General features: G+C 44.5%; 9 protein-coding genes and 1 long non-coding RNA gene across 17 annotated transcripts; 4 read left to right on the top strand and 6 right to left on the bottom strand.

Annotated features, from left to right (window-relative positions):
* Positions 1–321: 321 nt before the first annotated feature.
* Positions 322–1,867, top strand: LOC111079030. Of its 4 annotated transcripts, XR_002608294.2 has the most exons (5): positions 897–1,160; positions 1,236–1,289; positions 1,365–1,447; positions 1,559–1,664; positions 1,732–1,867. XR_002608294.2 is itself a non-coding variant. In XM_022374025.2 (4 exons), the coding sequence occupies exons 1-4, from the start codon at positions 619–621 to the stop codon at positions 1,793–1,795; spliced, it is 216 nt and encodes a 71-aa protein (XP_022229717.1). In that variant the 5' UTR covers positions 322–618; the 3' UTR covers positions 1,796–1,867. The 4 variants fall into 4 exon arrangements, 2 of the variants coding, with proteins under 2 accessions (XP_022229717.1, XP_022229715.2); XM_022374025.2 differs by lacking the exons at positions 897–1,160; positions 1,559–1,664 and adding an exon at positions 322–633; XM_022374023.2 differs by lacking the exon at positions 1,559–1,664 and having other exon boundaries at positions 898–1,160.
* Positions 1,810–2,605, bottom strand: LOC111079029 (ER membrane protein complex subunit 4). Its single transcript, XM_022374022.2, has 3 exons — positions 2,469–2,605; positions 2,272–2,401; positions 1,810–2,207 (listed from the first exon to the last, which is right to left on the bottom strand). Exons 1-3 carry the CDS (start codon positions 2,522–2,524, stop codon positions 1,893–1,895), a joined length of 501 nt encoding a protein of 166 aa, XP_022229714.1. The 5' UTR covers positions 2,525–2,605; the 3' UTR covers positions 1,810–1,892.
* A 785-nt stretch (positions 2,606–3,390) lies between these two features.
* LOC111079026 (ADP-ribosylation factor 1) lies at positions 3,391–7,109 on the bottom strand. 3 transcript variants are annotated; one of them, XM_041592200.1, is made up of 5 exons: positions 6,987–7,109; positions 4,843–5,157; positions 4,642–4,751; positions 4,304–4,429; positions 3,391–3,921 (listed from the first exon to the last, which is right to left on the bottom strand). In XM_041592200.1, exons 2-5 carry the CDS (start codon positions 4,988–4,990, stop codon positions 3,757–3,759), a joined length of 549 nt encoding a protein of 182 aa, XP_041448134.1. In that variant the 5' UTR covers positions 4,991–5,157; positions 6,987–7,109; the 3' UTR covers positions 3,391–3,756. The 3 variants fall into 3 exon arrangements, with proteins under 3 accessions (XP_041448134.1, XP_022229708.2, XP_022229709.2); XM_022374016.2 differs by lacking the exon at positions 6,987–7,109 and adding an exon at positions 6,512–6,609; XM_022374017.2 differs by lacking the exon at positions 6,987–7,109 and adding an exon at positions 6,008–6,032.
* LOC111079031 lies at positions 5,335–6,086 on the top strand. Its single transcript, XR_002608295.2, has 3 exons — positions 5,335–5,444; positions 5,575–5,743; positions 5,848–6,086. It is a non-coding gene; the product is annotated as an uncharacterized LOC111079031 (long non-coding RNA).
* LOC111079024 (tRNA (cytosine(72)-C(5))-methyltransferase NSUN6-like) lies at positions 6,886–8,741 on the top strand. Of its 2 annotated transcripts, none has more exons than XM_022374012.2 (3): positions 6,886–7,245; positions 7,310–7,386; positions 7,484–8,741. In XM_022374012.2, the coding sequence occupies exons 1-3, from the start codon at positions 7,164–7,166 to the stop codon at positions 8,723–8,725; spliced, it is 1,401 nt and encodes a 466-aa protein (XP_022229704.2). In that variant the 5' UTR covers positions 6,886–7,163; the 3' UTR covers positions 8,726–8,741. The 2 variants fall into 2 exon arrangements, with proteins under 2 accessions (XP_022229704.2, XP_022229705.2); XM_022374013.2 differs by having other exon boundaries at positions 7,300–7,386.
* LOC121403912 (tRNA (cytosine(72)-C(5))-methyltransferase NSUN6-like) lies at positions 8,738–9,847 on the bottom strand (the record flags this gene model as incomplete). The annotated part of the gene is made up of 1 exon (XM_041592172.1): positions 8,738–9,847. A coding segment is annotated over one exon (906 nt), but the record flags the coding sequence as incomplete, so codon positions are not given.
* On the bottom strand, positions 9,737–11,766 carry LOC121403914 (protein telomere ends associated-like). The gene is made up of 5 exons (XM_041592199.1): positions 10,751–11,766; positions 10,421–10,678; positions 10,273–10,341; positions 9,884–10,202; positions 9,737–9,829 (listed from the first exon to the last, which is right to left on the bottom strand). Exons 1-4 carry the CDS (start codon positions 10,936–10,938, stop codon positions 10,004–10,006), a joined length of 714 nt encoding a protein of 237 aa, XP_041448133.1. The 5' UTR covers positions 10,939–11,766; the 3' UTR covers positions 9,737–9,829; positions 9,884–10,003.
* A 423-nt stretch (positions 11,767–12,189) lies between these two features.
* Positions 12,190–16,935, bottom strand: LOC111079028 (ADP-ribosylation factor 1). Of its 2 annotated transcripts, none has more exons than XM_022374020.2 (9): positions 16,809–16,935; positions 14,659–14,973; positions 14,458–14,567; positions 14,126–14,251; positions 12,993–13,775; positions 12,846–12,914; positions 12,637–12,775; positions 12,436–12,576; positions 12,190–12,381 (listed from the first exon to the last, which is right to left on the bottom strand). In XM_022374020.2, exons 2-5 carry the CDS (start codon positions 14,804–14,806, stop codon positions 13,611–13,613), a joined length of 549 nt encoding a protein of 182 aa, XP_022229712.1. In that variant the 5' UTR covers positions 14,807–14,973; positions 16,809–16,935; the 3' UTR covers positions 12,190–12,381; positions 12,436–12,576; positions 12,637–12,775; positions 12,846–12,914; positions 12,993–13,610. The 2 variants fall into 2 exon arrangements, with proteins under 2 accessions (XP_022229712.1, XP_022229711.1); XM_022374019.2 differs by lacking the exon at positions 16,809–16,935 and adding an exon at positions 16,334–16,434.
* Positions 16,713–18,568, top strand: LOC111079025 (tRNA (cytosine(72)-C(5))-methyltransferase NSUN6). Its single transcript, XM_041592198.1, has 2 exons — positions 16,713–17,215; positions 17,311–18,568. The coding sequence occupies exons 1-2, from the start codon at positions 17,150–17,152 to the stop codon at positions 18,550–18,552; spliced, it is 1,308 nt and encodes a 435-aa protein (XP_041448132.1). The 5' UTR covers positions 16,713–17,149; the 3' UTR covers positions 18,553–18,568.
* On the bottom strand, positions 18,565–23,313 carry LOC111079023. Its single transcript, XM_022374011.2, has 6 exons — positions 23,192–23,313; positions 22,524–22,607; positions 22,021–22,449; positions 20,938–21,881; positions 19,594–20,869; positions 18,565–19,530 (listed from the first exon to the last, which is right to left on the bottom strand). Exons 2-6 carry the CDS (start codon positions 22,579–22,581, stop codon positions 19,433–19,435), a joined length of 2,805 nt encoding a protein of 934 aa, XP_022229703.2. The 5' UTR covers positions 22,582–22,607; positions 23,192–23,313; the 3' UTR covers positions 18,565–19,432.
* Positions 23,314–23,468: the final 155 nt, after the last annotated feature.

Here is a 23,468-nt window from a genome sequence, read left to right as displayed (position 1 = left end):
AAGTTTTTTTATCACAGCAGGGCTGCTTTGAAAAAAAGTTGGCGGCAAAATTGAAATAAAACGTGAAATCAGCTGCTTGATGTTTCTGATATTTAAAATTCCCATACATACATACATTTTAACTATATTTTAACAATTTGGCATTTTTTCGTCATATCCATATTTTAGCTATGGTATTTTTAATTATTTAATGCAAAAAATTCAAAGAAATATTAATATGTTAATTAGTTTGGCCGATTAGCTGTCCAGACAAAGTCTACAACGACCATGACAACCACGAACAGGTTTTATTTTTGGCTGTTTGTGTTTTTGTGAGTGTATCATTTTCACGCTGTCAGAAGCGCTTGTCGTTTGAATTTGAACAGAGAAAAATTAATTAACATATCTCGGATATCAAGTGCAGTTTAAATTACACCTTTTCGTAGAGTATTTGCACAACCTGTAAGCAGAGCAGGTTATCGGCGCTAGCTGTTATTATCTAATCTCTGCAGAAAATTAAACGTGAAATCAGCTGTTCGCTCATACATCTGCTCTTGACGTTTGTTACACACACACACACAGTCTCATTTGCACATAAAACTGGCGGCGTTCGACGGTAAAAGTGGCTTTTATACGACAATGCTTAAATTTTTGGTGAGTTAAATTTAATAATATTAACAGTGGTTGTGCAGAAAAAAGTGCCTTTGTGTGTGCATTAATAGAAAGCGGCAGGATTATGGATACATGGCCAATTTGTGGCTTTTCTTTTTGCGGCGATGACGTTGTGGCCCCTGTCTCGTCATCAACAACTAACTTTTGGACAAAAAAAACATACAAATTTGGATATGAGACAAGCGCTTTCAAGGTTATATAACCAGGCGAGCACGGTACCCTTGGCCTATCCGATCCCAGTTGGATTTTGGAAAAATGTCAACTGGTACACTTTGATGCTTTGGCAAGCGACACAAGTCTGACGAAATTCCTTAAACCAAATTCAATATCGTGCATAAAATTCAACAAAAATGAAGTTGCTTGGACTCGGTGTGCAACTGATGAAGGCCAGATGTGGAGCGGGCCCCAACCAGCGCTCCTACAGCTGCTGTCCAGAGATGCAGGACACGATTCCGTATTGCCAAAAAAAGCCATTCTGGAACTTTAAAAGAACCATGTTCTTCTCTCTGGTCAGCCAGAAATGGGGGAAAACGCTTCAATGTAATCCGCTTTAACCCGCTTCTCTTTTCCACCCTCTCTTGCAGCTGACCTTTGGAGCCGGAATTTACACGGGCATCTACATATCGCAGAACTATGAGGTACGGCTAACATCCACCTCCCCCCTACTCTCAAATTGTCTATACTGATAATACCCTATCCTAATCTATGTGCAGGTGCCGCGTGTGGATGATCCGCAAAAACTGGTCCAGAGAATGAACGAAAAGCTACGAGAGCTAATTGACGACAACAAGAAAAAGTAATTCCATATTCGTTATAATCTCTCGGGCGTTGTCGTTCCTTCTGAACACCATCCATCTCCTCGCACTCAAAATCCATAGTTACAATAAAACTTTCGACTGACCTTTAGTTATGGCTATTAATTATTATTTGATGAGGCTCGGAAGGCAACAGAACGAAGTATTGGGAGCGGAAGGACTGATCATAGGGGACTACTCATTTACCGAATATATTAGGTTAAAGTTTCAGTTTTAAATAAAGTGACGCTTGTAACGCATTCTAATTACACTTCCCTCTCCACAGGTCGGCCGCTGAACAGATCGTTCATGACATCAAAAAGGAGGCAAAGAAGATCTTGGATGATTGATAAAAAGCGCTATGTTAGGCTTTAAAGTTTAAACAAATTTATCTATGGTCAAATAAAGTTACGTTAAATGTGCATATTCGCTACCAGCTATTACAAACTAAACAAAGGATATTCCGCCTCCATAATATTCCAAGCGTGTTTGCGGCTGGACAAAGGCCAGCCAGTCAGAGGCGTGTGTGGGCAACAGGCCCATGCTATGGCATTTGTAGAGGGCCAGCGCTACGTTGGCCAGGTTGCCGAGGAAGTAGACTATGCGTTGACCCGTGCCCTGGGCGCCTTCGGCCATTTTCGAGGTTACTTGGGTTGTGAACATTGCCTTGATGGGACGCACCAGCATCATGCCGACCATCATAATGGGGAAAATCGATATAGAATTGCCGGACATGTACATGATGAAGAGATTCATGGGTATCTGCAATGGATCCAAAGGTTATTAGGTTCGGTCTGCAGCCTGTGCGCGCACAGTCGGCACTTACATTCTTCAGCGGCCCCAGAGCCAGATCCCATGATTTCTTTATAACCAAACGCTGATCGCGAACCACTTCGGTTTGATTCACCAGTGCACTGGGATTGTAGCCCAGCGGAGATGGAATTTCCGCATTTTTACTGCACGGGAAAAACAAAATCTTGTGTGAAAATAATATCTATTACTGTGCCGCTGTGCCGCATTTACCTTCCGTTAAAGTCCAACGCCCACTTGAATTTCTTTGAATTTTGCTTTGCAGACATGTTGAGTTTTTATTTAATTAAATGATTGAACAAAATATGACGATTCGGGGGTAAATTTTTCACGCAATTGGGCTATCGATAAAGTATACCGAAATATACCTTTTCATGTTCAAAATATACCGGAAAAATACCGATGAATAAAACGAACTTAGCCCTGTAAGCCCCCTTCTATTTAAACAGATGAACCGCTTGAGTTAATCCGCGTAAAATAATGCTTACTTACCAACAAAAAAAACTGAGCATCATATCTTTCACCTGAAATGAGAAAAATATTTTAGATATTTTAGATAGATATTTAATAAATTTCTAGGCAATATTAAGTACCCCCCTGGGCGACAATGGGTTAATAGTTCTCTGTCGATGATCCGAAATCTTGTTCCTTGATCTTGATATTCGGCTTAAGCAGGACATGCCTCGCCTCCTTGACATCGGGAGAATGCCCCGGTGGGCTGCAAGTTCGAACTGACTGGCCACGGAGGAAGTGCAGACCGAGACGAACGAAACAAAAAATGGTGCATTTCACGTATTATAAAAATGTCCAGCCGGTTTTATTTATTTAAATTTTATTTAGAATTACCTTTTAAATAGTACGTTTTCCGTTTTAATATGGTTTTATGTATATGCGTGTGTGTTTGTTTTATGGTTTTTCATTTGTATGCCAAGCGACGACACGAAACGAAAGTGTTAAAAATTAAAATGGTTTTTTGTTGTTTATTACTTCTCATTAATATTACTTTTATATTTATAAAATTAAAAAGAAATATATATTGATGAGGGGGGGGGGGGGAGGGGACAAAAATAACTTAAAAAAGACATTTTTATACCATATACTTTAGTGTTTCCTTTTCTTTTGCGATTGGTTGGGGTTTCTCTTTTAATCGTTTCGTTTTTAAACATCCAATAATTATGTATATAAATTTAAATTAAATTATAGCGTTCTTTTATATGCTGTTTGAAAAGTTCGGTTCTTGCAATTTCAACTTCTTGTTTTGTAAACGGACAGAAAGGAGGAGCCTTTTAAGTTATGCAAAGATCTCTGCTCTTGTTGTTGCTGCTGCTGCTGTTGTTGTTCATTCATGATGACGATTTCCACCGTTTTCCTGTGTCTGTTTTGTCTGTCTGTTGGTTGGTGTTTCTGACGTTGATGCTGGTTCTTTTTGCTTCTGCTTTGCTTGAAATCAAAGTTAGTGTGTATTTATCTTGTTGTGGTTGTAGTTTTATGGTGTGTTTAATTAGCGATTAGCATTCTTCAGCTGATTGGACAACCAGTCGAGTCCCTCGTAGAGTCCATCGCCGCTAGTTGCACACGTCGCTTGAATGTACCAGTTGCGGTTTCTGAGTGAGTGCAAACCGAGCTTGTCGGTAATTTCAGCCGCATTCATTGCATTTGGCAGATCCTACAAAGAATCAACAACAACAAAAATGGGATTACATTAGTATTTTCAATAATTTAAATCAAATATTCTTGACTATAAATTGGCATATCAGTCCCGTCTTGAAACAAAATAAACTTTGAATAATCATAGTATGAATCATAACAAGTTATTAACATCATCTAGGAAGAGTTTCTGGCCCACATAATAAACCAAAGTGCACAGCCAATTGCTCGTATCGGCAGGCATATGCATATGTATGTCTGCAACTGCCTTATCAACGTATGTGTAAATTTTTGTGTAAATTTTTCACACATATTCGTTAATGGAACTCAAAATTTGTCACTGCTTTGGTGTGTTATGTGGCGACAACCGATTCGGTTCGTCTCGCACTTCTCATGCTTACCTGTTTGTTGGCGAATATTAGTAAGACTGCATCCCGAAGCTCGTCTTCCGCCAGCATGCGCATCAATTCCTCTCTCGCCTCACCGATACGCTCTCGGTCATTGCTGTCAACGACGAAGATAAGACCCTGTAATTAACCAAAAGGTATTCCAATTAGTGGATATGCCATAGAATTGTAGCTAAGGATCTTTTGGGAGTACATATTGACAAATCAGTCCCGTCTTGAAACAAAATAAACTTTGAATAATCATAATATGAATCATAACAAGTTGTTAACATCATCTAGAATGGGGGAGGGTGGGTCTGTGTTGCGATAGATGCCAAGATCCAGACACTTACTTGTGTATTCTGGAAGTAATGCCTCCACAATGGACGAATTTTGTCTTGGCCGCCCACATCCCACACTGTAAAGCTAATATTCTTGTATTCTACAGTCTCCACATTGAAACCTAGAGAGAGCATCGATTGGGGAAGAGAATAAAACATACAGAATAAGTACCAGAGAATGGTTGTAGTTGCTAGCTATGTAGTTTCACTTACCAATGGTAGGTATCGTTGTAACAATTTCGCCTAATTTGAGTTTGTACAGAATTGTGGTTTTACCAGCGGCATCCAAACCGACCATCAATATTCTCATTTCCTTTTTGCCAAAGAGGCCTTTAAATAGATTGGCGAATACATTTCCCATAGTTGCTTGCTTGTCTTTCGATTCTTTTGATTAAAGGAGAAGGAAATCGGTTCTGCTGTTGCTGTTGGCCTTCTTGCTTGGCTGGAATTATAACAAGTTCAAATCCGAGTTGCAAATGCTGGTGAAAATATGCAAACTCTGGACTTGTGTGCTTGGACTTGGAGAATCTGTAAATGAACCAAACAAAACAGATGTTTTAATGAACCATCAATGCTGGCTATGGCTATCGGTCTGTAAACTGGAACTGATCCGAATGACAAATAAAACAAACTATGTTATGATTGACCTGCCGACTGAATTATTGTCTGGCATTGCCTTTTGTTTGGCTTAATCGTTACCCCCCAAGCTGACGTGTTGATATCTTCCATAACTGAGTCACAACGGACAACGGACATTTTGTAACTCTTGAAAAAGTCCGGCGCTCCTCTCTTTGGGAATATCTGACATAGTATAGGTATCATTTTTTTCCCCCTAATTTCAATATGTTTCCCGCTGCTCGTGAGTTGCTCTTTGCGGCTGGCTGCGAATTTCGATGTCGGCGGGTGCCGTCGTGCTGATAAGATATCGATTTTTGTTGTTGGCAGGCGATGACGAGGCGGCGGCACTGCAAGAGGGTCGCCTTTTCCCTCCCCGTCTCATTCACGAAACGTGCAAACTGGAATGCGCGTAAAATGATAAAGCCAGAGGCGAGAGGCTAGATGGAAATTCGCAATCTCAGCGGCGGAACTGAGGTTATAAGCTCTCAAATCTGCGGTGAGTCACCCGGCGACCAGCTACAGAGTCCAAGTGGCTTTGTTTGTGTGTTACAGCAGTCTCTCCTGCTCCAATATGAAATTCAATTAAAGTTTTAATTAAAGATCCGAAGACGTTGCCCCCTCATCGTCGCACTCCACCCCGCGCACGAACAGAGCAGGAGCAGGAGCAGAGCACAGCAAAGCGTTGCCAACGAAACACAATGCGCAAATAGAGAAGCAACATCACGCAATTTCCGATACACTAAAATTTAGTGATAATTACCAAAGTTTTCTGTTTATGATGGTTGCTTCGAATCAAATAATTAAATTGAAGAAATGAACGGTGAAAACTACACGTAGCAACTTTTATTTGCCAAGCGACGACGAGAAGCGAACACCCTGCACGCACACACTCACACGCCCATGAGCCACACTCTAGGGTTGCCTATTACGTTGTTCGAGTCGGACCGGACGCCCTCTGCCTTAGAATTAATTCCCCGATTGCAGAGGATTTCAGAATAGCCAGGATAGTAGATGTACATATTTAGTTTTCCATGTCGGTAAATTACAAATTAGCTGCAGAGAGAGCCATTGCTCCGAAACTTATACGTGGTTAGTGTGCGTCTGTGCGAGTGACGTATGCTTTTTTTCTCCCTTTGAGGTTGGTGAAATGCGACGGCGGCAAGGCCTTGTTTCGCTAAATGCAGTGCAATATTCAGTGTATCCTGCACTAGTGTCAATGAATCCAGGTGGGGATTTGTTCAACTGCACAACACGTTTTATTTACCGATTAATTAAGCTTCTTTTGTGGATTTTTCTTTGATTAAATTTTCTCTGCTGCCAAACACACCACACACCGAATAGTGATGAGAAATTTGATGATGGGAAAAATATCGATATGGGGAATGTGTGGCAAGCGATAAGTATTACTGATTCACTTATCAAGGGGCCAAAGTCGACAAAAATGTTAAAATTATATAATACTTTGACCAAATGTCCGATGAGACGTAAACAAACAATTATAATTAAGGAACTTTTGCAGTTTGAAGTGCCCAAGCCAATAAACAATTCTCGGACGATACATTTTGGGCGATTTCCAATACTATTATCCACAAACTCCCCACAGCGGTGTAAGTTCTATGTGTGCGTGTGTACACTCATACTAGCACACCAACATTGTCCACATTTTGAAGCAAAGAAAGGAAATAAATCCATTGTTTCTCATATACTACCCCTGATTTCGACTAAAAGCACATACGCACCAGCTAATTGAGTCAAATGCACACAAATTTGAGCGGAAATTTTATAAATTTCAGCTTGGAAATGTCGAAAATCACAGAGCAAAATAAAACTTGACCGAGAATTCACTTGCCGTCGAAAAAACTGCAAACTCACCAACATAAACGTTGCCGCATGGCGTGTGTTAGAGTGGGACAACTATGTTGCGGATGGGCCTATGCTGTGAAATGCTGCCACGTCTCTTCTTCTCTCTAGTGCTGGGAAAACTAAAAATATCGAAATGTGCGTATAAAATATATACGCACAAAAATATATTGTTTAATTACATGCGTGTAGAACTATTTAGCTTGGCGCCCCATGTTTTACCCAAAAACTCCGTTCCTGGGCAACAGTTTGCTGGAAGCCGAAATTTTTAAAGTCAATGTGAGGAATCTCCCCCCTACCATGTGCGCTGAAACGATAAGCAACACTGGTTTTCAAATATTTAAACTGTTGATCTTATAATTATGTTTTTCTGCAGTCGGCGGCTTTGTCCCAGCTATTGGAATGGCTCTGTCAGACTCCACGTGTCACCACCTACAGGGTAAACAGACTGCGCACTAATGTGGACACACACAAGACGCAATTGGAGGAGCATCTCGAAAGGCACTATGGCCAGCACGCTCCGGGGATCTATGGCCTGGCGGATCTGCCCGAAGTACTGTGCATAGCTCCACTCGAGGCGGAACTGGTGCTGCGGGTGCCTGATCCCGCGCTTAGAGAGATCATTGTGGACACCAGTTGCGGAGCTGCTCTGCTGCGGGGAGCTCACATTTATGCCCCCGGCGTTCTGGCCATGGAGTCGAACACACAACTGCAGGAATTCGTCAATGTCTACGCAGACTTGGCCGGCAAATGCAAGCGGGGTACAACCACGCGCTACGAGAGTTCGGATAAGGTTTTCGTGGGTGTGGGCAAGGTTCTAATGCAGCGCTACCAACTGTACAATAACAAGGATGCAGCTCCGACAGGCATCGCCGTTGAAATGCAGTCGAATGTCAGTGGCGTGCCCTCGCTGGGCGACCTCAGCAGCGCAGATGCCCTGCTGCAAAATCTGCCCTCTATTGTTTGCGTGCGTGTCTTGGACCCACAGCCTGGTGAGCGCATCTTGGACATGTGTGCTGCTCCCGGCAACAAAACGACTCACATTGCCGAACTAATGGGCGATCAGGGGTGTGTCGTGGCGTTGGATAACTCTGCGAGTCGTGTGCGCGGCATGCTGGCGAAACTGGACAAGTATCGGAGCATACAGGCTCACATCTTTGACTCCACAAAGGCGGTGGCAGCGTCGAGCGATGAGTCTTGCACAGCAGCTCCACCCTTTCCATGCGGCAGTTTTGATCGCATTCTTCTGGATGCCCCATGCAGCGGGCTGGGCAACCGGCCGCAGCTGTTGTGCAGCATAAAGCAGGCCAAGGTCCTGCAGTCCTATCCAAACATTCAGCGTCGCCTTCTGGGGCAGGCTGTCCAACTCCTGCGACCTGGCGGCATCCTGGTCTACAGCACTTGCACCGTTACCGAGGCCGAGTGCGAGGGCATTGTAGCCTGGGCGCTGCGAAAGTATCCCGAGCTACGTCTGATGGATGCCACACCTCGGTACGGTGGTCCCGGCTTGCCACTGTCGGATCTGGAGGCAACGCAATCGCAGCTGCTGCAGCGCTTTGGTCCCTGCAAAGATTTGGACACTGTAGGTTTCTTTATTGCCAAATTTCAAAAATATTAAATGATTATTCAAGTTATCGGGGGTTTATTTAATTGAATTTGAGGTTCCTTTTATGGAAACATTAGCGGAGAGATTTCTATCTGTTAGATCTCTGTAGCATGGACACAAATTTCAGATGAATAAATGAAATAAACCACACATAATGATATTTTGTTTAGATTTCTAAATTTTAAAATGACTTATAGAAGTTACAATTCACATCTATTGTAATGTTAATTATAGTCTACATTTTATTTTAGCATTTCTTAAGACGAGTATTTTCCTGTTTAAATGCAAAACGATGCATTTTTCTCTCTCAAAACTGCCGCATGGAAAGGGTGGAGCTGCTGTGCAAGACTCATCGCTCGACGCTGCCACCGCCTTTGTGGAGTCAAAGATGTGAGCCTGTATGCTCCGATACTTGTCCAGTTTCGCCAGCATGCCGCGCACACGACTCGCAGAGTTATCCAACGCCACGACACACCCCTGATCGCCCATTAGTTCGGCAATGTGAGTCGTTTTGTTGCCGGGAGCAGCACACATGTCCAAGATGCGCTCACCAGGCTGTGGGTCCAAGACACGCACGCAAACAATAGAGGGCAGATTTTGCAGCAGGGCATCTGCGCTGCTGAGGTCGCCCAGCGAGGGCACGCCACTGACATTCGACTGCATTTCAACGGCGATGCCTGTCGGAGCTGCATCCTTGTTATTGTACAGTTGGTAGCGCTGTATTAGAACCTTGCCCACACCCACGAAAACCTTATCCGAACTCTCGTAGCGCGTGGTTGTACCCCGCTTGCCTTTGCCGGCCAAGTCTGCGTAGACATTGACGAATTCCTGCAGTTGTGTGTTCGACTCCATGGCCAGAACGCCGGGGGCATAAATGTGAGCTCCCCGCAGCAGAGCAGCTCCGCAACTGGTGTCCACAATGATCTCTCTAAGCGCGGGATCAGGCACCCGCAGCACCAGTTCCGCCTCGAGTGGAGCTATGCACAGTACTTCGGGCAGATCCGCCAGGCCATAGATCCTCGGAGCGTGCTGGCCATAGCGCCTTTCGAGATGCTCCTCCAATTGCGTCTTGTGTGTGTCCACATTAGTGCGCAGTCTGTTTACGCTTGTACTTGGCTGAAAGAAGGTGAGAAAATTACACTCAATTGCCAGACAACTCAAGCTACTTACCTTTGGTCATTTGGTCAAGTCCAATCGTCTGGGCTGTTGGACACTGTGCTGTAGTTTCCATTAACTGGCTGACTTGCGTTGCCCTTGTAGTCAAGATTGTTGCGTGTTTACGCAGCTTCCTTATGAGTTCTTGAATCGGTAGTTGAATAGTCTCCGTATACTGGGATCAACGTAGAACGAGTGATAGTCATGCGGTTTGGCCAACAGGGCCGGCAGCCGCGACTCGTCTGTGATCCAATATCTCAGCAAGGGGCCGATGAGTTCGTCGTAGTTAATACAACGCATGAACAATTCAAAGGACACGGGATACTGATAGGTACTGCAATGAAAGATGAGAGTTATTACCCACACACAAGAGGTGTACCAGAAAAAGTGATGATGTGTCTTACCTTTCCCAATTGAAAACGACATCAAAGTGGTCCGCGGAGCTCAGCGAGATCGGATGGCTGAATGTGGCACTAAAAAATATCATTCAAAGATAAGCAAAAAAAAAATTAGAAACTGAAAGATCCCAAGACTTGTTTGATTGTTTCTTACCCGGTAGCTGGAATGCTTTTACCTCCTCCCAACAACTTTGTCAGCTGGGCATCAGATAGATCATCACTAAAAATATACGTGAATACTCGAGCTACCGGGAACGCATAAAAGTGCTTATACGCCATCAGCATCCGATCTCCTTGCTGGGTGCCTTCGGGCGCGTTTAATTCCCTGTGGTAAAGCAGCTTCCGCATCTTCCTCGAATCCACGCTCTTTTTGAACGTCTCAAAAGAGACGGGAAAGATGAACTTTCCCTTTCTGTCAATGGTCAAAACAATTAGCCATTAGGGAATTGTGGCATACATTGGGGTTGGGTTGTACGGTACTCACCTTTCCACTTCGACCGTCACACCATTTCCATCATCCTCATCCGATGCTTCCGGCATAGTGAGCAACTTATCCTTCATGGATTGGGGACATGCGCGCACCTTGACCGGGTATCGCTCGCGGATAGTGGCGTCCTTGTAGAAGGCGATGTAAAACCACGTGGCACACCTCCGGCGTTTTCTTCGGGCCATCGCTTTGATCGCTTTGAATTGCGGATGCAATTTCCGGCAGGTTCATTATCAGCGCTTTAAATTGCTCGAACGAGACAGGAGGAGACATGTTGATTTAAAAATTTTAAAAGGCAATCTGTACGGAAGGCAGTACTAAGATCAAAAAACAAAAAGGTCGGTATATACTGGAAAAGTATTTGCTTGTTTAAGTAGATTAGATTTAACTAAATTAATGCAGTATTATATGAATGACAATTATATGGATATTATAATTTATTATTTTTATTAATTTTCATAAATATAAAACAAATATTGTTTTCAAACAGTTTGTCTTCACGGTGTCTGGCACGAGAGGCGTTGCAATCCTCTGCTGCTGATAGTCAGACACATAACCTTGTCAATAAAATATTGGGGAGCCCAGGATATGCCTAGGGAAGAGCGACCACAGCCAAAGAAGTGCATTTTATTAACTTTGATCAAAACCAAGCAGCTCTCTGAACAGTGTAACCGTACGGAATGCAGTGCAAACCTCTGGTCAAACCACTGGCCGCTAGAAGAATATATGACATTTGTTTGCTGGCTTTTGGATTTGTGTGCTAGGCTTATGAGTAGATGGATAAATAAAATAAAAATAAAATAAATAAAAAAATTAATATTGCAATTCTTGCAGTTACCAAACGGGATCGAGACATGTATAGAATCTAATTTAGGTCAAAAGCATGCCAATACAAGTAAATTAATTTTTACCTAGGTTTCAAAGCAGCTTTGAAGCAGCCCTGCCCCCTTCCGCCCCCACAAAGGACGAAAATCTGTGGCAGGCACATTTTTAAAGATACGATAAAACTACAAACGCAGTATCGTAGAAAATGCCCATATCTACCAGACTGCTGAATCTGAATCAGATCGGATCATAATTATAGCCAGAATGACGAAATCAATTTTCAGTTGCTTCCCCTGCCCCCTCCCGCAAACGACAACGCAACTCATTTTCTTTCTCGCTCGCACACTCTGCCGCGTTCAGGGCACGAGCAACCCATAGCGGAGGAGATTTAGAATCTAAATGGTACATGTAGAATATACATGTTAGATGTAGAATATACATAGTATATGTAGATGTAGATAAAAGATGTAGCAAAAAAATGTAAAATGTAAATTTTTTTTTTTATTTTAAAATTAAAAAAAATCATACATATGCTCAAAAATGTAAATACTGACTGAGTACGGGTATAAGTAAAGTCGCGTCCCTATGAAGCGACTCACACGTTCCTTCTCGTTTTGTTTCGTCCAGATTAGCTACAGCCACAGGTTCAGGCTCAGGCTCAGTCGTGACTTCCAATTCTGTGTGTGCCAATCCATCCAATCCTTCGAGTCGGGAAGGTGAGAGAGGAGCAGGCGGAGCTTACCCAAATGGATTTATAGGCGCATTCGCTGTTCCCCGAATCTAATCGAATAATTTGTACTTGGCTGAAATAAGGTGAGAAAATTACACTCAATTGCCAGGCAACTCAAGCTACTTACCTCTCAATCTCGGCTACCCTGGCCGCACAGAGGTCGGTCGTTTCATTTATTTGAGTTTCGTCCAGATTAGCCACAGCCACAGGTTCAGGTTCAGCCTCAGTCGTGACTTCCATGACTGTGTGGATACTTCGATTAGGAACACTATTAAGGGACAGGCGGGATTAGTTTAGGTTGCCCCAATGGCCAAACGGCCAATACTACCTGGCTGCTCGGCGCCTCAAAGACTCCAACCATTTGCTCAAGTCCAATCGTCTGGGCTGTTGGACACTGTGCTGTAGTTTCCATTAACAACATTAACATTAACATGAACAATTCAAAGGACACGGGATACTGATAGGTACTGCAATGAAAGATGAGAGTTATTACCCACACACAAGAGGTGTACCAGAAAAAGTGATGATGTGTCTTACCTTTCCCAATTGAAAACGACATCAAAGTGGTCCGCGGAGCTCAGCGAGATCGGATGGCTGGATGTGGCACTAAAAAATAGCATTCAAAGATAAGCAAAAAAAAATTAGAAACTGAAAGATCCCAAGACTTGTTTGATTGTTTCTTACCCGGTAGCTGGAATGCTTTTACCTCCTCCCAACAACTTTGTCAGCTCACCCTTCCACTTCGACCGTCACACCATCCGCATCCGATGCTTCCGGCATGGTGAGCAGCTTATCCTTCATGGACTTGGGACATGCGCGCACCTTGACCGGGTACCGCTCGCGGACAGTGGCGTCCTTGTAGAAGGCGATGTATAACCGTTTTCTTCGGACCATATACTTTAGTGTTTCCTTTTCTTTTGCGATTGGTTGGGGTTTCTCTTTTAATCGTTTCGTTTTTAAACATCCAATAATTATGTATATAAATTTAAATTAAATTATAGCGTTCTTTTATATGCGATTTGAAAAGTTCGGTTCTTGCAATTTCAACTTCTTGTTTTGTAAACGGACAGAAAGGAGGAGCCTTTTAAGTTATGCGAAGATCTCTGCTCTTGTTGTTGCTGCTGCTGCTGTTGTTGTTGTTCATTCTTGATGACGATTTCCACCGTTTTCCTGTGTCTGTTTTGTCTGTCTGTTGGTTGGTCTTTCTGACGTTGATGCAGGTTCTTTCTGCTTCTGCTTTTCTTGAAATCAAAGTAAGTGTGTATTTATCTTGTTGTGGTTGTAGTTTTATGGTGTGTTTAATTAGCGATTAGCATTCTTCAGCTGATTGGACAACCAGTCGAGTCCCTCGTAGAGTCCATCGCCGCTAGTTGCACACGTCGCTTGAATGTACCAGTTGCGGTTTCTGAGTGAGTGCAAACCGAGCTTGTCGGTAATTTCAGCCGCATTCATTGCATTTGGCAGATCCTACAAAGAATCAACAACAACAAAAATGGGATTACATTAGTATTTTCAATAATTTAAATCAAATATTCTTGACTATAAATTGGCATATCAGTCCCGTCTTGAAACAAAATAAACTTTGAATAATCATAGTATGAATCATAACAAGTTATTAACATCATCTAGGAAGAGTTTCTGGCCCACATAATAAACCAAAGTGCACAGCCAATTGCTCGTATCGGCAGGCATATGCATATGTATGTCTGCAACTGCCTTATCACACATATTCGTTAATGAAACTCAAAATTTGTCACTGCTTTGGTGTGTTATGTGGCGACAACCGATTCGGTTCGTCTCGCACTTCACATGCTTACCTGTTTGTTGGCGAATATTAGTAAGACTGCATCCCGAAGCTCGTCTTCCGCCAGCATGCGCATCAATTCCTCTCTCGCCTCACCAATACGCTCTCGGTCATTGCTGTCAACGACGAAGATAAGACCCTGTAATTAACCAAAAGGGATTCCAATTAGTGGATCTGCATAGAATTGTAGCTAAGGATCTTTTGGGAGTACATATTGACAAATCAGTCCCGTCTTGAAACAAAATAAACTTTGAATAATCATAATATGAATCATTACAAGTTGTTAACATCATCTAGAATAGGAGGGGTCTCTGTTTCGATAGATGCCAAGATCCAGACACTTACTTGTGTATTCTGGAAGTAATGCCTCCACAATGGACGAATTTTGTCTTGGCCGCCCACATCCCACACTGTAAAGCTAATATTCTTGTATTCTACAGTCTCCACATTGAAACCTAGAGAGAGCATCGATGGGGGAAGAGAATAAAACATACAGAATAAGTACCAGAGAATGGTTGTAGTTGCTAGCTATGTAGTTTCACTTACCAATGGTAGGTATCGTTGTAACAATTTCGCCTAATTTGAGTTTGTACAAAATTGTGGTTTTACCAGCGGCATCCAAACCGACCATCAATATTCTCATTTCCTTTTTGCCAAAGAGGCCTTTAAATAGATTGGCGAATACATTTCCCATAGTTGCTTGCTTGTCTTTCGATTCTTTTGATTAAAGGAGAAGGAAATCGGTTCTGCTGCTGCTGTTGGCCTTCTTGCTTGGCTGGAATTATAACAAGTTCAAATCCGAGTTGCAAATGCTGGTGAAAATATGCAAACTCTGGACTTGTGTGCTTGGACTTGGAGAATCTGTAAATGAACCAAATAAAACAGATGTTTTAATGAACCATCAATGCAGGCTATGGCTATCGGTCTGTAAACTGGAACTGATCCGAATGACAAATAAAACAAACGATGTTATGATTGACCTGCCGACTGAATTATTGTCTGGCATTGCCTTTTGTTTGGCTTAATCGTTACCCCCCAAGCTGACGTGTTGATATCTTCCATAACTGAGTCACAACGGACAACGGACATTTTGTAACTCTTGAAAAAGTCCGGCGCTCCTCTCTTCGGAATATCTGACATAGTATAGGTATCATTTTGTTCCCCCTAATTTCAATATGTTTCCCGCTGCTCGTGAGTTGCTCTTTGCGGCTGGCTGCGAATTTCGATGTCGGCGGGTGCCGTCGTGCTGATAAGATATCGATTTTTGTTGTTGGCAGGCGATGACGAGGCGGCGGCACTGCAAGAGGGTCGCCTTTTCCCTCCCCGTCTCATTCACGAAACGTGCAAACTGGAATGCGCGTAAAATGATAAAGCCAGAGGCGAGAGGCTAGATGGAAATTCGCAATCTCAGCGGCGGAACTGAGGTTATAAGCTCTCAAATCTGCGGTGAGTCACCCGGCGACCAGCTACAGAGTCCAAGTGGCTTTGTTTGTGTGTTACAGCAGTCTCTCCTGCTCCAATATGCAATATGCAATTCAATTAAAGTTTTAATTAAAGATCCGAAGACGTTGCCCCCTCATCGTCGCACTCCACCCCGCGCACGAACAGAGCAGGAGCAGGAGCAGAGCACAGCAAAGCGTTGCCAACGAAACACAATGCGCAAATAGAGAAGCAACATCACGCAATTTCCGATACACTAAAATTTAGTGATAATTACCAAAGTTTTCTGTTTATGATGGTTGCTTCGAATCAAATAATAAAATTGAAGAAATGAACGGTGAAAACTACACGTAGCAACTTTTATTTGCCAAGCGACGACGAGAAGCGAACACCCTGCACGCACACACTCACACGCCCATGAGCCACACTCTAGGGTTGCCTATTACGTTGTTCGAGTCGGACCGGACGCCCTCTGCCTTAGAATTAATTCCCCGATTGCAGAGGATTTCAGAATAGCCAGGATAGTAGATGTACATATTTAGTTTTCCATGTCGGTAAATTACAAATTAGCTGCAGAGAGAGCCATTGCTCCGAAACTTATACGTGGTTAGTGTGCGTCTGTGCGAGTGACGTATGCTTTTTTTCTCCCTTTGAGGTTGGTGAAATGCGACGGCGGCAAGGCCTTGTTTCGCTAAATGCAGTGCAATATTCAGTGTATCCTGCACTAGTGTCAATGAATCCAGGTGGGGATTTGTTCAACTGCACAACACGTTTTATTTACCGATTAATTAAGCTTCTTTTGTGGATTTTTCTTTGATTAAATTTTCTCTGCTGCCAAACACACCACACACCGAATAGTGATGAGAAATTTGATGATGGGAAAAATATCGATATGGGGAATGTGTGGCAAGCGATAAGTATTACTGATTCACTTATCAAGGGGCCAAAGTCGACAAAAATGTTAAAATTATATAATACTTTGACCAAATGTCCGATGAGACGTAAACAAACAATTATAATTAAGGAACTTTTGCAGTTTGAAGTGCCCAAGCCAATAAACAATTCTCGGACGATACATTTTGGGCGATTTCCAATACTATTATCCACAAACTCCCCACAGCGGTGTAAGTTCTATGTGTGCGTGTGTACACTCATACTAGCACACCAACATTGTCCACATTTTGAAGCAAAGAAAGGAAATAAATCCATTGTTTCTCATATACTACCCCTGATTTCGACTAAAAGCACATACGCACCAGCTAATTGAGTCAAATGCACACAAATTTGAGCGGAAATTTTATAAATTTCAGCTTGGAAATGTCGAAAATCACAGAGCAAAATAAAACTTGACCGAGAATTCACTTGCCGTCGAAAAAACTGCAAACTCACCAACATAAACGTTCAACGTTGCTGCATGGCGTGTGTTAGAGTGGGACAACTATGTTGCGGATGGGCCTACGCTGTGAAATGCTGCCACGTCTCTTCTTCTCTGTAGTGCTGGGAAAACTAAAAATATCGAAATGTGCATATAAAATATATACGCACAAAAATATATTGTTTAATTACATGCGTGTAGAACTATTTAGCTTGGCGCCCCATGTTTTACCCAAAAACTCCGTTCCTGGGCAACAGTTTGCTGGAAGCCGAAATTCTTAAAGTCAATGTGAGGAATCTCCCCCCTACCATGTGCGCTGAAACGATAAGCAACACTGGTTTTCAAATATTTAAACTGTTGATCTTATAATTGTTTTTCTGCAGTCGGCGGCTTTGTCCCAGCTATTGGAATGGCTCTGTCAGACTCCACGTGTCACCACCTACAGGGTAAACAGACTGCGCACTAATGTGGACACACACAAGACGCAATTGGAGGAGCATCTCGAAAGGCGCTATGGCCAGCACGCTCCGGGGATCTATGGCCTGGCGGATCTGCCCGAAGTACTGTGCATAGCTCCACTCGAGGCGGAACTGGTGCTGCGGGTGCCTGATCCCGCGCTTAGAGAGATCATTGTGGACACCAGTTGCGGAGCTGCTCTGCTGCGGGGAGCTCACATTTATGCCCCCGGCGTTCTGGCCATGGAGTCGAACACACAACTGCAGGAATTCGTCAATGTCTACGCAGACTTGGCCGGCAAATGCAAGCGGGGTACAACCACGCGCTACGAGAGTTCGGATAAGGTTTTCGTGGGTGTGGGCAAGGTTCTAATGCAGCGCTACCAACTGTACAATAACAAGGATGCAGCTCCGACAGGCATCGCCGTTGAAATGCAGTCGAATGTCAGTGGCGTGCCCTCGCTGGGCGACCTCAGCAGCGCAGATGCCCTGCTGCAAAATCTGCCCTCTATTGTTTGCGTGCGTGTCTTGGACCCACAGCCTGGTGAGCGCATCTTGGACATGTGTGCTGCTCCCGGCAACAAAACGACTCACATTGCCGAACTAATGGGCGATCAGGGGTGTGTCGTGGCGTTGGATAACTCTGCGAGTCGTGTGCGCGGCATGCTGGCGAAACTGGACAAGTATCGGAGCATACAGGCTCACATCTTTGACTCCACAAAGGCGGTGGCAGCGTCGAGCGATGAGTCTTGCACAGCAGCTCCACCCTTTCCATGCGGCAGTTTTGATCGCATTCTTCTGGATGCCCCATGCAGCGGGCTGGGCAACCGGCCGCAGCTGTTGTGCAGCATAAAGCAGGCCAAGGTCCTGCAGTCCTATCCAAACATTCAGCGTCGCCTTCTGGGGCAGGCTGTCCAACTCCTGCGACCTGGCGGCATCCTGGTCTACAGCACTTGCACCGTTACCGAGGCCGAGTGCGAGGGCATTGTAGCCTGGGCGCTGCGAAAGTATCCCGAGCTACGTCTGATGGATGCCACACCTCGGTACGGTGGTCCCGGCTTGCCACTGTCGGATCTGGAGGCAACGCAATCGCAGCTGCTGCAGCGCTTTGGTCCCTGCAAAGATTTGGACACTGTAGGTTTCTTTATTGCCAAATTTCAAAAATATTAAATGATTATTCAAGTTATCGGGGGTTTATTTAATTGAATTTGAGGTTCCTTTTATGGAAACATTAGCGGAGAGATTTCTATCTGTTAGATCTCTGTAGCATGGACACAAATTTCAGATGAATAAATGAAATAAACCACACATAATGATATTTTGTTTAGATTTCTAAATTTTAAAATGACTTATAGAAGTTACAATTCACATCTATCGTAATGTTAATTATAGTCTACATTTTATTTTAGCATTTCTTAAGACGAGTATTTTCCTGTTTAAATGCAAAACGATGCATTTTTCTCTCTCCTTCGCCTTCCAACAGGCGATTACACATTTATATTTATATATATAATTTAATTAATTAATTACTATATAATTAGGGTGTTTTTAAGGATTATGGTAAAAAGAATACCATGGCCTTGGCCTATCTCTGGGTCGGGTTCTGTTTCAATAGCATAAAATCATAGAATCCCTTCCATCCGATCCCTTCCTTCCTTTAGTTAATAAGTCGCCCCCGCAATTGATTGATCAAATGTTATCTATATGTATATGATTTTGTCGTTTGTTTATTGGTTGCCGTTCAGCTTAGCTTCTGACTTAATTATTCGTTTGGCTAATCCCCAAATGGTTTTTCGTCACCACAATAAAAATTGTTGGCAAATAATCCGTGATATGAAAGAAAAGAATAAAAGGAACAAAACCAAAGTGCAGTTTAGTCCTGGGGATGTCCCCAAATGTCATTAATTAGTGGGTGTTCTCGGGAATGTCCTATCCTAAACGAAGCCGTGCAGGTGTAACGGCCCGTGTTCTCTCATTCTATATATGTAGTATGTATATCGGGGCTTAGGGGCTACGCCTAGTGCTAGGTTAAGAGACTATTAACATGTTTTTACGTCGGGATATTGAGGGTCTTGAACTGCTCTTCGTTCATCTCAGTCATCATAAAAGTGCCATCCTGTAGCAGCAAAACGACGCGACGAGTGCCCCCTGAAAAAAGTTGGGCAGGACATTATTAAACAGTAGATGGATTATTGGTATTATTATAATTACCAGGTGATGGCAGATCCGCTTGCACTACTTCGGCTGGGATTTGGGACTCGGTGCCATCGCTGTCGGAGGTTGTGATGTGAATTTGAGCTGTGACCGGTGTTCCCGTGCCGGTGCCAGAACTCTCCTGCTGGAGTGCAGCTGCCCGATGTTGGGCCAGGTCCTCCTCGGTCATGGAGACAAATACTCCCTCGCCATCGGATGTTGCTGCTGCAGCAGATTGTTCCCCAGCTTGGACAGCCTCTGCCACGGCATGGTCTAGCGAAAGCACATCCTGATCGTCCCCTTCAGCGGCGGCCACATACGCAAATTGTTGCTCGCCATCCGGACCCTGGGTAACCAGTATGGTCTGCCCCTCGGCATTCTTGCCAGCCACCTGGTAGACGGTGCCGTCTTCACCTCTTACCAGCAGTGCAGAACCGTCTTCGTTGGTCAGCACCTGCTGATCACCGCCCAAAAGCGCATGCGCTGCCTCCAGCTGTTCACGCTGTTCCTCCTGCATCTGCTCCTGCTCGGCCTGCAGCTGCGACTCTTCCTGGCCAATCAGCTTGCCCGTGATGGGGCACAACTGGGCCTGATGCTGGTGCAACTCCTCCTCCAGTTCCAACTGGAGGGGCGTGGGCTGTGGCGTTGGCTTGGGCGCTATCCTTTGCCGTTGCCCTGGTGCCAGCACCTTTTGTAGCTGCGACTGGGATGATTGCTGGGCGTGGGCATGTCGTTGCTGGCGAGCCTGGGCCTGGCGCTGAGCAATAAGTTCTTCCCGGGTCACCAGCTTTCGAGTGACCTTCAAGTCTCCAGACTTGGACAGCTGCAGGATCTTCTGCTCCGGTGTGACCACTTTGGTGGCAGCTGCTGGCGACGCTTGATGCCGTTGCTGTGGCGTTCCAGGGCCAGCGCGTGCCAGGGGCCGGCCGCCAGGATGTGCTCTCGTCGGTAGCTGTGCGCGTGTCTGTGGTGTGCCACCCAATGGGCGACGTTGCACCGTCGTTGTTATTGGACCGCCCTGACCAGGGGGCCTTATCACCTGCTGACGCTGGCTGACAGTCACAGGCGAACTGGAATTGGAGTGTGCGGGGCGTGCCACGCTCAATCTCTTGGCTATGCCTCCTCCTGACACAGGCGTGGCTGATGCGCTACTGGCGCTGGTCTTATGTGCGGCGGCTGCTGGTGTGACGGGGGCTGTCGGCTCCGAGTGCTCAACGCGGAAGACCCCTGTATTATTGCTGGCTATTTCCGAGCGGGTCAAATAGCGTACAGGACACTCTACTTTGTCTTTTTTCTGTAACGGATTGAAGTTCGATTTATTGTTGTTTTTTTTTTTCAGAGATAATCTCATCATTTATTTACCAATAGCAGGGTGTTTGGCATCTCGGGTTTACGAAACATCCCAGAGCTGGTGGTGTCGTCCGTGTAGATGATCTCGCCCATTTTGTTGCTTTCCGCTCCGGACGTAGCAGAGTTTCCATTGATTTTGGATGTCGCCTGTCTATCAGCCGACTGGACACGCGACTTGCTCTGCTGCACGGAGCTACCGCCGTTTTTTAAACGCTTCACAGTGTGTGCGGGCAGATCTTCTTCGAGATCCTCCATTTCCGCCGACTCATTCACTGTGGTATCCTCAATACTGGAATCAGTTTGATTCAGCTTGCGTTTGGCAGGACCTGACGAGGCGGCTGCCCATTCCTGCTCGTTGGCGGATTCATCGTCATTACCCGAGGAGGGCGATGAGGAACCATCGCCACCGGCAGTATCGCTCACCCATTGTTTGAACGCATCCATGGCTTTGGTTTTGGAAGTGCGCGATGGTCGAGAGGTGGGCGACACCTGTGCCTGCGGCTGGGCTGGACTGAGTGGAGCTGTGGTATCAGATTTCGATGAGGGCACTGGATTCTGCAGACGCTTCAAGGCATCCAGCCCCTTCTCTCTGGTCAGTTTTTGACGCGCCAATTGCTTCTCAAACATTTGCAAGAAGAAGGGCACACTCTCGAGATTGGACATCACCTCCCAGGTATTCTCATTATGCGAACGATCCACCCATTTAACCAAATACTCGTGAGTCTTGCGTCTCGGATTGAAGCGTTTGGCGACAATCTTTTCCACCGCCTCTTCGGTGCGCTGCTCGGTCTTGGAATCAATACGGGTGGCTATGCGATTGTTCGGTTTGACAGCACTACCACTCGATGCAGTGGTTGTTGCTGGTAGGGTTGGGGTTCCTGGCTTGGATATGGGCCGTTCGTTCTCAATGTCTTTCAGCTGGTTGGACACGATTGGTAGCTTATTTGCTGGCGATTCTGAAAAGAAGACTTGAGTTTTTTAGACGATCTCGCCATTCTAGTCACATTGAAAGAATGTTGCTGGTTACCAACATTAAATCAACCACGACTATGCTTGATTATGCTTTTGTTTTGAATACACGGGTTTTACACATACTTCTGGTTGGCGATACGCTTGTGTTGTTGTTGCTGTTAGAGGTGTTGTTATTGTTGTTGGGATTCACAACCGTCTTGGTAATGCGCACTGGCATATCCTGCAGCTGTCCATGTGCAATCTTGCCAAAGGACTGTATGGTCTTGCCAGCCACAATCCATGGTTCCCTCACGCTCTCCTCGAGCCTCACCCAATGCTGGTACATGGCCCACGAGTTACTCGTACTCGATTCCTTGCGGGCATGCAACTGTGTGGCCTTCCACAATGAAAAGGCCCAGATTGATGGCTTTGTGTCCAGCGAGTCCTTCAGGTTTGCATTCTCCTTCTCGCAGGCATCTTCTTTGTGCGCCTGAAACTCCTCGACAAAGTTGTAGGCCTTCAGGCAGCGTCCACACACGAGAACATCCATGTTTGCCAGATCCTCCTGGGCAGCTGGGCGAGTGAAAGCAAAAGGAGTTACTTGAATTGCTTGCCATTTTTCTGCCATTTTTTTTTCCTCCACTTACCTCCGATAATGTTTGCGTGCTTGCCAATTTCCGTCGGTGCTATCTCCTGTGCCAACATTATACACAACACCAAAGCCTACGGTTCTGTCGAATATTCATTTAAAATCGCAATTAAATATCTATTATTTATTTATTTGTTGTTTGCTTTTTAAAACGGAACAGCTAACAGGGGAAGGAAAAAGTACAGTGCCGTGGTGTATTTGTCTTAGCATAGGTGGCAACCCCAAATGTCTGCGGTGTGTGCCCAGAATGGTGGGTTTCTCTAATGCAGCGGCGCGGCGCCTTGGTTACAACGAGCCAAAATACACAAAAAATGCACTACAATGCAGCGGAGCCGGGCTCACACAGAAAAGGGAAAGGCAATGGGGAATTAACGAGGGTACACAGAACAGGGCATTTAAAATTGTTTATATAAAAATAATCATTTTTTCAATTTTAAATTTCGTTTATTCCTCCATCATATTTCACGTGTTTTATTATGCTTGCTTTATAAAAGATCGCAATTGAATAGTTGTTTCATGTAATTCACATTTTTTAATATGTATACTGATTCCCGCTCAAATTGCACACCAGGCTATGTTTGCCATGTCTCAACTTTTTGCGTTGATCTGGGTCCCACATAAATCAATAACAAATGCACCCACTTTTTCACCGTAATATTTACACACCTTCATAAACCAAATCGATTTGCAAATTAAAGTTTATATTCTTTTTGAATGTTAATCTAACTGTTTTCTCCAAATTTCAACACGCGCAGCTCTCCTCTCGCCTTCTATTGCCCGCGTGAACTCTGAATGCCAAAAGAAACTGTGTCTGGTTTCACGGAATACAGGCCAGCGATGCTTTGGCTGCGGCCAGGGTGACTTTTGTATGAGCTCTTTTTGAGATATTTGCGAAATGACCTATTTGGTAAATTATTTCTGGGATTGTCGTATCCATTAAGTG

Source organism: Drosophila obscura, unplaced genomic scaffold (assembly GCF_018151105.1).
Source record: "Drosophila obscura isolate BZ-5 IFL unplaced genomic scaffold, ASM1815110v1 contig_170, whole genome shotgun sequence".
Lineage (NCBI taxonomy): Eukaryota > Metazoa > Arthropoda > Insecta > Diptera > Drosophilidae > Drosophila > Drosophila obscura.
The sequence above is the reverse complement of the archived record's forward strand: the minus strand, read 5'-3'. Positions and strand labels throughout refer to the sequence as shown.

Excerpts from the sequence above, each read along its gene's own strand:
- LOC111079030 (XM_022374023.2), top strand. The coding sequence starts at position 1,002 with ATGAAGTTGCTTGGACTCGGTGTGCAACTGATGAAGGCCAGATGTGGA. Across the intron at positions 1,161-1,235 it reads GAACCATGTTCTTCTCTCTG|CTGACCTTTGGAGCCGGAAT; the intron begins GTCAGCCAGAAA and ends CCTCTCTTGCAG. Across the intron at positions 1,290-1,364 it reads ACATATCGCAGAACTATGAG|GTGCCGCGTGTGGATGATCC; the intron begins GTACGGCTAACA and ends ATCTATGTGCAG.
- LOC111079029 (XM_022374022.2), bottom strand. The coding sequence starts at position 2,524 with ATGTCTGCAAAGCAAAATTCAAAGAAATTCAAGTGGGCGTTGGACTTT. Across the intron at positions 2,402-2,468 it reads GCGTTGGACTTTAACGGAAG|TAAAAATGCGGAAATTCCAT; the intron begins GTAAATGCGGCA and ends TTTCCCGTGCAG. Across the intron at positions 2,208-2,271 it reads CTCTGGGGCCGCTGAAGAAT|ATACCCATGAATCTCTTCAT; the intron begins GTAAGTGCCGAC and ends GATCCATTGCAG.
- LOC111079026 (XM_041592200.1), bottom strand. The coding sequence starts at position 4,990 with ATGGGAAATGTATTCGCCAATCTATTTAAAGGCCTCTTTGGCAAAAAG. Across the intron at positions 4,752-4,842 it reads TACAACGATACCTACCATTG|GTTTCAATGTGGAGACTGTA; the intron begins GTAAGTGAAACT and ends TGCTCTCTCTAG. Across the intron at positions 4,430-4,641 it reads ATTACTTCCAGAATACACAA|GGTCTTATCTTCGTCGTTGA; the intron begins GTAAGTGTCTGG and ends GGTTAATTACAG.
- LOC111079024 (XM_022374012.2), top strand. The coding sequence starts at position 7,164 with ATGTTGCGGATGGGCCTATGCTGTGAAATGCTGCCACGTCTCTTCTTC. Across the intron at positions 7,246-7,309 it reads AAAACTAAAAATATCGAAAT|CTTGGCGCCCCATGTTTTAC; the intron begins GTGCGTATAAAA and ends AGAACTATTTAG. Across the intron at positions 7,387-7,483 it reads CCGAAATTTTTAAAGTCAAT|TCGGCGGCTTTGTCCCAGCT; the intron begins GTGAGGAATCTC and ends GTTTTTCTGCAG.
- LOC121403914 (XM_041592199.1), bottom strand. The coding sequence starts at position 10,938 with ATGGCCCGAAGAAAACGCCGGAGGTGTGCCACGTGGTTTTACATCGCC. Across the intron at positions 10,679-10,750 it reads GTGACGGTCGAAGTGGAAAG|AAAGGGAAAGTTCATCTTTC; the intron begins GTGAGTACCGTA and ends GACCATTGACAG. Across the intron at positions 10,342-10,420 it reads AAAAGCATTCCAGCTACCGG|TGCCACATTCAGCCATCCGA; the intron begins GTAAGAAACAAT and ends GATATTTTTTAG.
- LOC111079028 (XM_022374020.2), bottom strand. The coding sequence starts at position 14,806 with ATGGGAAATGTATTCGCCAATCTATTTAAAGGCCTCTTTGGCAAAAAG. Across the intron at positions 14,568-14,658 it reads TACAACGATACCTACCATTG|GTTTCAATGTGGAGACTGTA; the intron begins GTAAGTGAAACT and ends TGCTCTCTCTAG. Across the intron at positions 14,252-14,457 it reads ATTACTTCCAGAATACACAA|GGTCTTATCTTCGTCGTTGA; the intron begins GTAAGTGTCTGG and ends GGTTAATTACAG.
- LOC111079025 (XM_041592198.1), top strand. The coding sequence starts at position 17,150 with ATGTTTTACCCAAAAACTCCGTTCCTGGGCAACAGTTTGCTGGAAGCC. Across the intron at positions 17,216-17,310 it reads CCGAAATTCTTAAAGTCAAT|TCGGCGGCTTTGTCCCAGCT; the intron begins GTGAGGAATCTC and ends GTTTTTCTGCAG.
- LOC111079023 (XM_022374011.2), bottom strand. The coding sequence starts at position 22,581 with ATGTTGGCACAGGAGATAGCACCGACGGAAATTGGCAAGCACGCAAAC. Across the intron at positions 22,450-22,523 it reads GCACGCAAACATTATCGGAG|CTGCCCAGGAGGATCTGGCA; the intron begins GTAAGTGGAGGA and ends TCACTCGCCCAG. Across the intron at positions 21,882-22,020 it reads AAGCGTATCGCCAACCAGAA|AATCGCCAGCAAATAAGCTA; the intron begins GTATGTGTAAAA and ends TCTTCTTTTCAG.